Here is a 13,496-nt window from a genome sequence, read left to right as displayed (position 1 = left end):
CACTGGGTGTAGAGATTACTTAAAAATAAAATCTAGAACATCTCCATTTCCACCAGGATCGCTCCCGCATCCTTTTTACAATCACAACCACTTCCCTCCGGCCTCCCATCCCTTCACTTAACCTCTGGCAACCACTGCTTTCCATTTTTATCACTCAAAAAGGGGGGGGGGCTGCTTTTCTCCTAACCAGAAAGGCACGGAGTCCAAAGTTAGGTCCCAAGACTTTGGCCTTGACCGTAAGGGACGTTCTCCCCGCCGCAACAGGACACCAACGTCCGCTCAGAAGCGAGACCTGGTGGAACCGGGCGGTGGATGCCCGGGGCTCCCACGTTAGCACGATTCCGCCAGGCTCTCCCCACTGCAGGCGGTGCCAGGAGTTCCGGGGTCCGCAGCAGCACTGCTGCCTCCGGTGATTTTAACCTCACCTTCCCACTCATCTCGGTAACACAATCCGCGCTTCGAACTCCAGTGCAAAGAAACCTGAATGGCCTCCGGGAGGCTCTTGTCGTCGGGAGCTTTGGGCAACGGGAAGATGGAGCCCAGCAAGAGTGCGGCTGAAGGGTGGGCGGGGCGGCAGCCGCACCTGACTGCGAGCCCCACAGGTGACTGCGCCCGAGGGGATCCCGTCGCTAGGGGCGTTGCCAAGGAGGGGCCACGAGGAGGGGCTCCCTTCCGGGAGGAGGGCAACTGCTAACCCGGAAGCGGTCGGCAGTGCGGCGCTGTTTAAAGATGGCGGCGGAGGAACCTCAGCAGCAGAAGCAGGAGCCGCTCGGCAGCGACTCCGAAGGTACTGATCCGGGAAGGGCCACCCGGCCCGGGCTAACAGGGGCGATGCCGGGTCGCCGGTTCCCGAGGAGGCTGGGGGTGGGGCCGCCGGCGGCCGGAGGCGAAACGCACGGACGGTCCTTTCTTCCACCGCCATCGCCTCCCCTCCCCCTCACAATGGAAGGAGCCGCAGCCGCGACCCCCGGCCGGCCGGGTCGGCGGTCGAGCGAGCGAGCGGGGCGGGCCCAGGCCCGTGGCTATTTCCCTCCGCGCGCTCCCGGGGCGGGGCCTGAGCCGCCCCGCCCCCCGCCCAGCCCCTCCGCGCCGGCCGCCCGGCTCCCGGGTCCCCAGCCCTCCCGTCCCAGTCCTTGCAGTCGGGCCGGGGCCTATAGGCCGGGCCCTGGCAGCCCGCCTTCTCCAGAGCGGCCCGCGCCCGGCAGGGCGTCGAGTTACGCCGGGCCGCGGAGCACAAAGGACTGGGCGGGCCGCTCGGGATGCTGCGGGCGGCCGGGGGCTGCGAGCGGCCGCGGTGCGTGCCCCTGAGGACTGCAGCCTTCGTTTCCGGTAGAGCCCCCTCTTCTGGCTTTGCAGCCCCTTTCTGCCTGCCTGGGCATTGTTTTCTTAGACCTCTGGAGGGGGACCTTTCAAAACGGTGCCGCCCTCTCCCTTTTCACCCACGGTTAGGCTGCGGGGACCGAGTAGGTCACTTGAGTGGGAGAGACTGCCCTGTTGCAGGGCAGCGTAAGGGACGGGTCAGGGCCCCACTGAGGATCCAGGATGCCCAGGCCCGAAAGGATTGATCTTAAAAATCATTTAGCACACACACACCCACTTCTAACCGCACACTGGAGAGACTGAATGCTGAGAGGCGCAGGCCCCCGGAAAGGACTTGCTCGGGATCACATGAGAGAGAGGGAAGACCAGAATTCAGGTCTCCTGGCTCCTCACCAGTGGCTGTTGAGGGTGGGGTCCACAGGTTCACTGATGAACACTTACCAGTGTGCCTTCAAGGTACCCCCTCTCCCTCTTGACATTTCAATGAGGGGAGAAAGGTGGTGGTGGTAGCCCCGTTTTCCAGCTGAGGAAAGGCCTCTGCAGCGAGGTAGCAGAGGAGATACTGTGGTAAGGAGCTCAGACCTTAGAATTAGGCACACCTGGGTTTGCGCTCAGGCCTTCGCTATTTATGACCTTGGACGGGTTATTTCGCCTGTCTGCCTTTGTTATTTGTAAAAGGGGCATTAAGAAAACCCAGCACAACAGAAGGAGGAAGGGTGTGATGGAGTAAAGTGCAGGCTTATGGGAAGCTGTCCTCCAGCCCGGAACTCTGCCTCCTCATCTTACTTTCCCCAAGAGACCGTGCCTGGCCCCAGAGCATTCTTGGGCTGCTGGGAATTGATGTTAGAAAATGAGGGTCGGGGGAGGGGGTGTTTAGAGCTGAATGAGTACACCTTGGGGCAGAACACATCTTTGCCCCCTCATTTTAAAGATGAGAAAACTAGGGCCTGGGAGAGAAGGGACTTGGCCAAGATCACACCATTGGGGTAGAGCAGTGTGTGAAATGCAGACTTGTAGATTCCAGGCCTGCCCTTCCTGGTCCTGGCTGCTCGTCATTGGCCCAGCTGCCTGGCATGGAGAGAGCTAGGGCCCACGGTAACCCTTGGCTTGCTTCCTTCTTCCAGGTGTTAACTGTCTTGCTTATGATGAAGCCATCATGGCTCAGCAGGACCGAATTCAGCAAGAGGTGAGGGGCTGTGGCCAGTGGCCCTGTTGTGGGGAAGCATAGCCTGGGCCTGAGGCCTGTTACTTATCTCTGCTGTGGAAACGTCCTCCTCTCTAAGCTGTGCTAGGTTCTGGATGTCTTGGGGAGGGACAGGATGGGGGGGTGTCATTGTGGCACTGGGTGATTGCTTTAGCCCTCCTTCTTTAGGTGTTCTGGCCGTTAGGTGTGGGTCACTCCATCTGCGAGCCAGAGCGTGATGGATTTCCTTCCCCCTACAGATTGCTGTGCAGAACCCTCTGGTCTCGGAGCGGCTGGAACTTTCGGTCCTGTACAAGGAGTATGCTGAGGATGACAACATTTATCAACAGAAGATCAAGGTGGGAGCCTGGCTGAGGGGGCAGGAGTGTGTCTGCTTCAGACCTGCTCCTTGCTGGCCTGGCCTCAGAGAGGGTCGCGTGTTGGGGGAGCCCTCTGCTTGCCGGTTCTCAAGTGTGCGGGCTCAGGAATCAAAAAGACCTTGATTGCCAGCCTGACTCTGCCGTGCAGCAGCTGTGTCCTCGGCAGGTCCTTCAGTGTCTCTGAGCTGTGGATTGCTCTGCTGTGCGATCAGAATAAAGAAAGCATCTGCTCATGGGTGGTTGTTGAGGCCTGTGGGGCCTGGTGCAGGCTGGGTAGGAGCTGAGGTCTCCTGCTGCTCGCCAGGGGGCTGAGCGGCTGGGAGAGGCGGGTCCCGGCAGAGGCACTAACTGCTGCCTGCCTCTGGGATCTTGTGGAGCGCTAGGCAGCAGTGGGGCATAGGGGCCTGTGGACCCGTGCAAGGCCCAGCTCTCTCACAGCCTGAGGTGAGACCCTTAACCACTCGCTCTCCTCGGGAGCCCAGACAGTGGGTGTGTGTAAGTAGTATCCAGTGGGCACAGCTTGAGGGCTTAGTAAATCTTATCTCCCTCCCCCCATCCCCTTCCCAAGATCAGAGATGCTTCAAGCCTTTCTCCTAAAGGGAGAGGCCTTTGGGGTTATCCACATCAGGGGCCAGGGAGGTGGGTGATGGAAGGTGGCCAGGGAAGGTGGTAGACAGGGTACCGCAGCTCTAGCAAAAGCCCCCAGGGCAAATAGGAGTGTCCATACCTATGACTCCATTGTTTCTGGATCTATTTTTCCAAAACAATCCAGAAATAACGATTTTGATGTGAATCTCCTACTTCTAACGGAAGGCAGTTAATTCAAATGTAAAATGTTCCGTGGCCCAAACAGCACACCTGCAGGCCAGATCCTGTGGTGTGGGGCCTGTGGTCTACTCTGACCCCCGGCTCAGAGTGTGATTTACCCAAGAGGACTATGGAGAGCTGAAGGCACTGGCTTTGGGGCCTGATAGACCTGGGTTCAAATTCTGGCTTCACTTTCGGCTGTGTGAATTTCGGCACTGAATTTCTTGGAGCCTCTGTTGTTCTTCCCGCTGAGTCATTCAGCAAATATTTGAGTGTCCACTGTGCGTGGTCTGTGCGGGAGGTCTGCCCCAGTGCCGGTGACACCCTACTCTGTGCGGGGAGGGTCCTCAGCCTGGACGGCAGAACCCAAGCAGACTTGGGTGCCTCTGCTCCTCTGTGAGGGTTGAGGGTAGTGGACACTAGCTGGCCGCAAAGGGCCTGGCACGGGGCAAGTGCTTGGGATGATTCTAGTAGCTTTTCCAATAGCTACAACAATCTGGGCTCTTCCCATGCATCGTGTGCTGTGACTGACCATTTGGGAGCACGTGCTGGGGGCCCGGCACCGGTCTGGGTACCGGCAGCAGAGTGAGGAGGGCAGCCGGCTCGCTCCAGCCGCCACAAAGCTCGTGTGTCCCAGTGGGAAGACGGAATCAGGCAGAGGGACCTCGGGTGTCGATGGCAGACGGCGGTGAGGGCTCTGGAGGCAAGTGAAGCCGGGAAAGGAGAGAGGGAGTGGGAGGTCAGGCGGAAGGCCGTGCCGGGAGGGTGGCGTTGGCGTGACATACTGGGAGCAGTCGGGGAGCAGGCTGTGGGCGCTGGGCGGAGTGGGGCAGGCCAGGGCCAGGCTGAGGTGCGGCAGGGAGCAGGAGAGGGCTGGGAGACGGCCCGGGGCCAGGGAGGGGAGGAGTGTTCACAGGTTTCTCTGGTTCCTCTGGCTGCTGGAGCAGGGACACCTGGGAGGAGGCCTGGAGGCGGGAGTGGGGGTGGGCGGAGTGCCCAAGGGCCGAGAGAAGCTGGGGGCAGGAGACTCGGTGGATTGAAGCCTTTGGATCTGTGTTGGATTGGGGGGGGGGGCGCAGGCAGTGGTGATAGGTTTTGGCTGGAACAGCTGAGGGGCCGCGCCTCGCAGTTGCCCCGTGGGGGTCAGGACGGGCCCATGGGGTTGGGCAGCCCAGACAGGACAAGCAGGTGAGGCACAAGGTTGGGAGTCAAGGGCGGAGATGGGGCAGGCGGGGAGTTACCTTTGCGGCTGTTGGAATCCCGAGAGCAGCCGTGGTGAGGGATGAGTGACGCTGTCCCAGGCCCGAGTGGGGTGACGGGTGCCGCCCTCCCCCCCACTCTCCCGCCCCCGCCCCATGCAGCCACTGCAGTGGGAGGGCGTGTGTGCGGGTGGCGCGTGCTGTCTTGGGCAAGGGTGCTGTGTAGTTCGGTGGCGGCCCGGACAAGGAAGACACGGCGAGGCTAGGGCCTGCGAGCTGTGCAAGGGACAGGGTGGACGAGGAGGGGTGGGGTGGGGTGGGTGGATGGATCATGTGATGGGGGGCGTCCCTGCTCGTGGCAAATGCTGTGAGCAGCCAGTCTGGGGAGGAGCGGGCTTGGCCCTTGGATTGAAAGGGCAGGTGTGGCCTTGACTAGAGTGAAAGACTGCTTGGATCAAGTTCGCGGGAGAGCAGTGGGGACTGTGGGCGCGGATGATGTCCAGAGCAGTTTCGCTGTAAAGGAGAGAAATTGGGTGGTAGCTGGAAAGGAGTTCGTTCATGTGAAGCAGAGGATTTTTTTTTCTTTAAGCAAGAACCAGCCATGTATTTGTATGTTGAGTCTAAACCAGTAGGGAGAGAAAAATGGATGATGCAGGAGGGAGGGGGTGCTTCCTGGAACAATGTCCTTGAGCCCAAGGGAGGGGACAGGCTCTGAGGTGGAGCAGGGGGGCGGCTGGTGGAGGCTCAGCCCCTTTGGGGAGCAGGAGAGAGGGCTGCGGCGGGTGTCCTGGGGCTCAGGGGTTCTCCGTGAAAGTCCTCAGGAAGGAAGCGAGGTCACTGGGAAGGTGGGTGGGGGGTGATTAAAGTGAACGGAGCGGGCACGAGTTGGCCCGGGGGAGGGAGGCCTGCCTGCTGGCAGCCTCAGTGGCCCACGTGTGTGGGGAGGTCGGTCCGACAGAGGCAGTGGCATCGCGAGACGGGAGGAACGCAGAGCTGGACGCGAGCAGGGGCCTGTGAGCGGGCAGCGCCAGGTGGAGGAGACCAGGGAGGCTGTTCTCCAGGCGGGGACTGCCGTGTGGAGCCCCGCCCTGGACCTGCATCCTAATTTGTTTGCCCTCGACTCACATGATTTGAAAGCCTGCTCTCTGGAAAAACCGTGTTGGACGAACACGGATTCATCTTGCCATTTTCAGGAAGAAACGGCCCGTGGGCCCGGTTGCCTGGCAGGGCTAGGGGCTGGTGACGACACCCGTATGCCCAGCAGCCAGTGTGTACCTAAGTTCTGGGGTCCTGAGGCTGCTGGGGATCCAGCCAGTGGGTCTCCCGCCAGTGGGTCTCCCATCCGACTCCCATCGCCGGAGTCAGCGGCCAAGGATGGCAGGTGGCTGCTGGGAGCTCCGTTGTCCCTGCTGTGGTGTGAGCTCTGTCAAAGACGGGGGGTGTTCCCTTGGCCCACCCTGGTTCTGGCCTGGTGTTGATGGGCCCGGGGGTGGGGTGGGGGGCTGCCTCTTTGCAGGATCTCCACAAAAAGTACTCCTACATCCGCAAGACCAGGCCTGATGGAAACTGCTTCTACCGAGCTTTCGGATTCTCGCACTTGGAGGCGCTGCTAGACGACAGCAAGGAATTGCAGCGGTGAGGCGGTGGGCGCCTGGGCGCAGCGGGAGTTTCAGGAAGGGCCGCACAGGGCTCCCTCCCACTCTTGGGGCCTAGGAGGTGCAGCCCCCAGCTAAGGCTCAGTGCCTAGCTGGACTCCTGGTGTTCCGTGCTGAGCTGCACCCCCGCGCCCCCCTGCCGGCCTTGGCCCGTGCCCCAGCTCTGGGCCGGCCTCGCTGCTGCCCCGTGAGCCCATGCCGGCCTCCCTTGCCCCCTCCCCCCAGGTTTAAGGCGGTGTCCGCCAAGAGCAAAGAGGATCTGGTATCCCAGGGCTTCACCGAGTTCACAATCGAGGATTTCCACAACACGGTGAGCCCAGCCACAGCCCCATCGCCCTCCCGGCCGGGGTGGGGGTGGGGTGGCCCGGCCGCCGCGGGGCTGACCCGTCTCCTTCTCCGCCGTGCCCTGTGTCCCTCGGGCGGCAGTTCATGGACCTGATCGAGCAGGTGGAGAAGCAGACCTCCGTGGCCGACCTGCTGGCCTCCTTCAACGACCAGAGCACGTCGGACTACCTGGTGGTGTACTTGCGGCTGCTCACGTCTGGCTACCTGCAGCGGGAGAGCAAGTTCTTCGAGCACTTCATCGAGGGCGGGCGGACGGTCAAGGAGTTCTGCCAGCAGGTGCTGCCCTCCCTTTCCCTCTGGCCGTGGGGCGGGGGAGGGACACGGAGGGTGGGGTGCCCCCCCACCGGGCTCTGACACCCGCCCCCCTCCTCCCGCCTGTGCTGCAGGAGGTGGAGCCCATGTGCAAGGAGAGCGACCACATCCACATCATCGCGCTGGCGCAGGCCCTCAGCGTCTCCATCCAGGTGGAGTACATGGACCGCGGCGAGGGCGGCACCACCAACCCGCACATCTTCCCCGAGGGCTCTGAGCCCAAGGTGTACCTCCTCTACCGGCCGGGACACTACGATATCCTCTACAAATAGGGCCGGCCCCGGTGTGCCACGGCCCCGCCTGCCCTCCCCTCTGCCAGGCGCTAGACATGTACAGAGGTCTTCTGTGGTTGTAAATGGTCATATTTCACTCCCCCCCACCCCGCCCCATCACGCAACCTTCCACGTTTTATTAAAGGGGATGCTGGTGGTGAGCCGCGTGTGTGCGTGTCCCTGCTCTGCTGCTGCCTGCCTGGCCGCTGTGTGTCTGGCTGTCCCCCTGCCGCCCCCAACTGGGTGGCTCTTGGCCGCCCCCCTCTCCACACCCGAGCCTCCCCACCAGGAGCAGTTTTGAGGGGCCTAGGCCTCTTGGGCCTCCTGGTTACCTGCTTCCTTCCCTTCAGGCACCCATGCCTCCCTTCCCCTCCTTAGCTGGCTCAGGGGCTTCCACATAAAACTGGGAGGTTCTTTGGGGCCTTGCCCAGGGACCTAGGACGGCCCAAGCTTCAGGCTGCTCCCTCCTAGGCCCTGACTCCACCAAGTTGTCCTGCTCAGGGCCCCCAACCTGACTGCCCACCCTCCCCTCGGGGGTCTGCCTGGCCCAGTGCTGGGTGGAGAGGACTGAAACTGGGGCCTGGCTCAGGACAGGTGGTGGGGCTGGGGCAACCCCATGGACCCTCCAGCTGGTACCCACCTGGCCGGGGAGGGGCAGCCTTCAAGCCGGCACTTGGTCCGTGGTCCTGAGGTCGAGGCAGGGCTTTGCCAGGCGCCGTTCCTCCCCACCTCTCCCCCTGCCTGTGCCTGCTTTGCACCCCCTTTGCTTGGGCCACGGTGTCTCTGCATTGCCTTCCTTTTTGCCTTTACCTCTTCTCTTCCCCCACCCCAGCACATATGGGCTCTTGGCCCCCAGGCTGTGAGCTCCTTGGGGGCAGGCCCTCAATAAATGTTAAGTGCTGCCGCCCACCTCTGCCGTCCAGCCCGTGCCTCCGCCCGCCCAGCTCACCAAGCGCTCTCGCCACCCTGTTAAGCCAGAGCCACTCGTCCACACATCTGGGCTGCCGCCTCCTTCCCCAGCCAGCACCCAGACAGGAGGCGAGCTGCAACAGGGGTAGTCTTTATTAGAAGGCTGGGGGGTGGTTGCTGGGAGAAAGTGGGGGTGCTGAGGGAAAGAAGAGGGTGGGGGGGTGGGGCCCAGGTCCAGCTGCAGCCTTCAAGGACCTCTTAGAGCTGGGAGCGAGGTCCAGTAGGCCCTGGCGAGTCTGTGGGCAGAGCAGAATGGTCAGGGAGTGTGGGCCCTGGGCTTCCCCCAGCCTCCCAGGCTGCCCTCCTGGCTTTCCTGCGTGGGGGTGAGTGGGGGGGCAGGGAGTGAGCCCCTGTGTTAGTGGGCAGGTTAGTGGGCAGCCACGTGGCGGGCCAGGCCCTGCTTACCGGTCCTGGGCAGGGTGGGCAGCCGGTGCCGTTAGGCTGGAAGGCAGAGGACAGTGAGAGCCTGCCTGGGGTGGCTGGGGGCGGGGTGGAGCCAGCGGGGGGGAGGGGGAGGGCTGGGAGGGCTACTCACCCACTGGGAAGTAGTGGGGGAGCCGCTGCAGGTAGATATTCTCGTCCTTCTCCAGGAACACGCAGATGATGAGCCGGTCCACCTGCGCCAGGACCGGCTTAGCCTTGGCGGGGGCCACCCGCACCCAGGCTGCCCGGTCTCATTGCTGCCCCCACCACTGCAGGTTTTCACCTGCCTTGCTCCTGGGGGTGGGGGAGGTGCCCACAGACCTTTCACAGAATCTTTGCGGTGTGCGCTCCACCGCCCCCGCCCGGGCTCAGGAAAGCAAACTGGTCCGAGGGAAGGGGAGGGGCTACATCGAGGGCTGGTCAGCGGAGCCGGGGTGCACCCCCCCCACCCGTCTGATCCCCTGGACCGGGCCCAGGACTCACCTTGTCCTTGTGTTGCTCCAGCCACTCGCGCAGCGCGGCCAACACTACCTCCGCCGCGGCCTCGCTGGGATAGCCTGGGGACCCCGCGGGGCGGGAGTGAGTCCAGGGTCTGGCCCGCCCCCTCGCCCCCTGGGGCCCGCCCAACTCCACCCCTTCCCCCTGCCCGCCCGCCCAGGTCCCTTCCAGGGTCTGGGCCCACCCGTTTCCTAGCCCCGCCCCCTTCCACACCTCCCCCCCCCCCGCACCGCCCCCAACTCACCAAACACGCCGGTGGAGATGCAGGGGAACGCCTGGAGCCGGCGCGGGAAGTGAGAGGGAATTGGAGACAGCGTCACTCTCCGCCCGCCTCCCGCCGGTCGCCTGGGGGGGGGGCGGGGCTCCTCCCCGGGTCCCAGGGTCCAGGCCGCCCCCACCCCCGCCTGGCGCCCCGCCCCCTCACCGCGGAGCGGAGCCGATGCTCCAGCAGCAGGTCGAGGCTGCTCAGGTAGCAGCTGCGGAGCTCGGCCGCCTGGCTGGCGCTGGGCTCTCCGTGGGCGATGGGTCCCACCGTGTGGATGACGTCTAGGAGAGGCGACGGGGTCAGACCGGCCGGGGTGTCCACGGGGTCAGAGGCTTGCTCCCCCTGCCGGCCTGGGCCCTGGAGGAGACAGGAAACAAGCCCTCTCCCCAAGTTCTGAGAATCCCCGGGGAGGACCCCATCCATGCGGGGACTCAGGTGTGCCCTCGAGCTCAAGTGCTCTCCTCCATAGAGACTGGCAGGTCCCTGCTGCCCCCACCACGTCTGTATGGACCCGGCTGAGACGTGGGGCAGAGTGGGCGAGCGAAGGCACTGCCCCCTCAGCTCGTCCCCTCCCCGGCTCCACGCATTCCTCTCCCGCCACCCGCTTCCCGGTGCGCGTGAGCGGGGGCCGGCTCCTGCCACTAAAGGTTAATCAGTGACCCCTGAGGGGGCCTCCAGCATTCTGTGGGGGCTGCTCCCCTAACGCCGCAATTACAAAAAGTGCCCTGTCTACGCCCCACAGGAGTGGGGGATGGGGTAGGGACTCACACTTGGCCGGCAGCCGGTAGCCGCCGGTGATCTTGGCCTTGCCGGTCTCACAGCTCTGCAGGGTCCGGCACTCGTCGGTGAGCAGGGGTCCGGCGGCGCGGTGGATGCAGCCGTCCACTGTGGGGCAGGGGGCAGTGAGCCCTGGGGCTCCCCGCGTCACGCCTGAGCCCCTTTTACAGAAGAGAAGGCAGAGGCCCGAGCACAGAATACTCCAATCCTCTCGGCTGTGCCAGGACTCACCGGGCCCCGCGCCTCCTCCCGCGGCCTCCAGCCGCTGGCAATACCCGCCACCCCGACTTGTTCCACATCTGGAGAGGCCAAGGCGCCGAGGCAGGCCGCGGCGGATCCGGGAGGGAAGCGGCGCGGGGCGGCCGGCAGGGGGCGCGCCCGGCCCACCCTGCTCGTTCCCCGCCGCGCGGCAGGTGCGCGCGCGGGGCGGGGGCCTCCCCCTGCCCGAGTGGCTCGGTTAGGCGGGTCTGCGGCAGCAGGCTAGGGTGCCTGGGCAAGGGGAAGGTCGCTCTTCCGGCTCTGGCCCGGATGCCCCACCGCAGGGCCCGCGACCAGGGGCCGTCTCCGCCCCAGGAGCCCGGGGACGCCGACAGGCACCGCGCACCCGATCGCAACGCGACCCCTCCGGGCCGCGTCCAGGACCCACTTTACAGATAAAGAACCTGGGGTCACCCAATTACAAGTGGCAGACGCGGTCGGGGCCTGGAGCCTGGGTCTTCCAGTCCCTTCCGTGCGCCACGCGGGGAGGTGGACGGGGCCGCGGATCCGGAGAGCGCAGGTGGATCCGGGCGCGCGCCCCTGCTCGTTAGCGAGTTGCCTCGTTAGAGCATCCGGCTTAATTGGGGCGGGCCTGGGCTTGTTTATCTGAGGGCGGCTCCGGGGCCTCAGCAGGCAGCGACCCTGGGGACGCGGGCCCAGATAAACACCTCTGGCCCGGCGGAAGACGCGGAGGAGACGCTCCTTCAGCCCGATCTCACCCAGGTGCCACAGCCCGAGCATCCCTGGCGGGCAAGGCGGGGCTCGGCTCGCGTCCGCTGTGCCAGTGGGGCACCCCGGCGAGTCCGTTCCCCTGGACGTCCACGCCTCATCTGGAAAATAGCCACAGCGACCCCAACTCCGGGGAGGGGTTGGCACCCTGGCCGGGAGAACGTGACCCACCTGCGGCCGCTCCCTAGCTCCCAGGGCACCCCAGGCCCCTGTCAGGAGCTCCTTGGGCTCTGGCTGCCTGCGCTCACCGTGCCCAGCGGCGGGAGAGAACCCCCATTTCTCCAATTTACAGACGCGCAAACCAAGGCCCTTCCTCCCTCATCCCAGCCCCACCCCCAGTGTCTTGGCCCAGGTCCAGGGACACCAGCTGGACCACCCCCTCTTTCTTCTCTTTTCTTTTGTGCCCTGTGGGGCCCAATTAAACCTAATTCTGTGACTTCACTTGGAGCCGGCACCAGGCGATTTCCCAGAGCATCCCTTGGGGGTGGGGTGGGGAATGGATAGGGTAGAGGAGTTGGGAGAGCCCTGGGAGGGGTCTGGGGTTGGATCCCATCCCCTCCTCTCCTGTGCAGGGAGGGGTAAAGGGGGCGGAGAGTGGGACCAAGGCAGGGCCCCTGAGCTCTGAGTCCGGGTGGTGCTCAGCCTGCATTATACGGTGTCCCTGCGTGGTGGGTCCATTCTGGGTAAGGTGCCAGGTGACCCCTGGCTCACGTGTGCAACCGCGGGGTCTGGGGAGCTGGGCAGCCTGGGTTCCAGCCCCGGCTCTGCCAGTCACAGATGTGTGGCCTAGAGCATATTACTTAACCTCTCTGGTTCTCAGCTGCCCCATCTGTAAAATGGGCTAATAGTAGATCTCTATCTTCCAGGGCTTTGGGAAGGATTAAGCAAGTTAATTTCTGTAAGGGGCTTAGGGCACGGGTGAAGGTGACATGTGCATGTTGGCTGTTAGGACAGTGTGATAGCGGGAGAATGTGCTCCATGTGTGTATTCCTGGGAGTGAGGGGAGGTGGGGGCCCAGGCGCTTGGTGGGGGTAGTAAGCACAGGCATGGGTCTGAGCCTCCGCTCCCTGGGGCCTCCCCGCCCTGCCCCAGCGGTGTCAGCCACTTGGCACCCGGCTGCCTGCCATCTCCTGGTGCCATCCACCCTGCAGGCGCCCTTGGCCTGCTGTAGACACTGTGCGGAAGTGAAGCTCGGCGCCATCTGTGTTGCAGGGACTTAATGTTTCCTGCAGGGGTGGACAGGCCTGCAGTCAGGCCCTTGGGGCTGACCTGGGGGCATGAAGGGGCGGAGGGAATCCGAGCTCAAGGAAGTCTTGGCCCGGAGCACCCTCACCCCCTGCATCATCCAGGCCAGGGGCAGGGATCGGGACTGCCATGCCAGTGCCTAGGGGATCTGTCCCCTCCCACAGCCCAGGCAGAGATGAGGGACAGGCTCTGGGCCCCAGCCCTGCCACCCTCCCCTTCCCCAACAAGGTGGAGCACAGACTCCCCACCCCCCTTCCTGGACCCCTCCCTGTCCACACACCAGCCTGGTGGCTCCACCACTCCACGGTCTCCAAGGGCCAGAGGGGACCACAGCCCGCTGTCCTTAGCCGCAGGCGCAAAGGGCGGCCCCCGGCCTGTCTCCCCGTGTGAACTGCAGCCCCCGGGCTCTGCTTCCTCGGCCCTGTCCTGCCTCTTGCATGGGGGGAAGCTGAACCCTAGAACCTGCAGGACACGCCATCCTGGGGTCTCATCCAAGGGAGATGTTCTCCTCTCCCCTCGCCAGCCACCTGACCCGGGGGGCTGCCAGGTGGGAAGGTGGTGACCCCAATTCACACCAGTTTTACCCTTGATCCCTTCCCTGGGACCTTCAGCCACATCCTAACAAACCTCCATCCTCCAACGCAACTCCTGCTCCACCCCGAGTCAGCAGAAAACCTGGGGCCCCCCCCCCTGAGGAGACAGAACCATGTGCGGGGGGTGGGGAGGTGGCGCCTTCCCCAGACGTCTCTCTGCTGGATCCAGAATGCGCCCTTCCCCACGAGCCTGCCGTAAGGGCCACTCGGCGTCCTCCCTCAGCCCCCCCGCCTGCTCCCGCTCCAGGCTCCGGGCTCTGGCTCCC

General features: G+C 64.2%; 2 protein-coding genes across 2 annotated transcripts in view; one reads left to right on the top strand and one right to left on the bottom strand.

The window, feature by feature from the left end:
* Positions 1-709: 709 nt before the first annotated feature.
* On the top strand, positions 710-7,634 carry OTUB1 (OTU deubiquitinase, ubiquitin aldehyde binding 1). Its single transcript, XM_080817281.1, has 7 exons — positions 710-787; positions 2,445-2,506; positions 2,764-2,862; positions 6,406-6,524; positions 6,770-6,854; positions 6,971-7,165; positions 7,276-7,634. The coding sequence occupies exons 1-7, from the start codon at positions 730-732 to the stop codon at positions 7,471-7,473; spliced, it is 816 nt and encodes a 271-aa protein (XP_080673407.1). The 5' UTR covers positions 710-729; the 3' UTR covers positions 7,474-7,634.
* Positions 7,635-8,519: 885 nt separating this feature from the next.
* MACROD1 (mono-ADP ribosylhydrolase 1) overlaps positions 8,520-13,496 on the bottom strand; it is a 142,872-nt gene continuing 137,895 nt past the window's right edge. The window contains 6 exon segments of the mRNA XM_080817269.1: positions 8,520-8,678; positions 8,978-9,059; positions 9,349-9,422; positions 9,608-9,638; positions 9,788-9,909; positions 10,397-10,513. Coding sequence (XP_080673395.1) covers positions 8,641-8,678; positions 8,978-9,059; positions 9,349-9,422; positions 9,608-9,638; positions 9,788-9,909; positions 10,397-10,513 — 464 coding nt within the window. The 3' untranslated portion in view covers positions 8,520-8,640.

This window comes from Martes martes (genome assembly GCF_963455335.1).
Source record: "Martes martes genome assembly, chromosome: 10".
Classification (NCBI taxonomy): domain Eukaryota; kingdom Metazoa; phylum Chordata; class Mammalia; order Carnivora; family Mustelidae; genus Martes; species Martes martes.
This window is presented reverse-complemented; position numbering and strand designations above follow the sequence as displayed.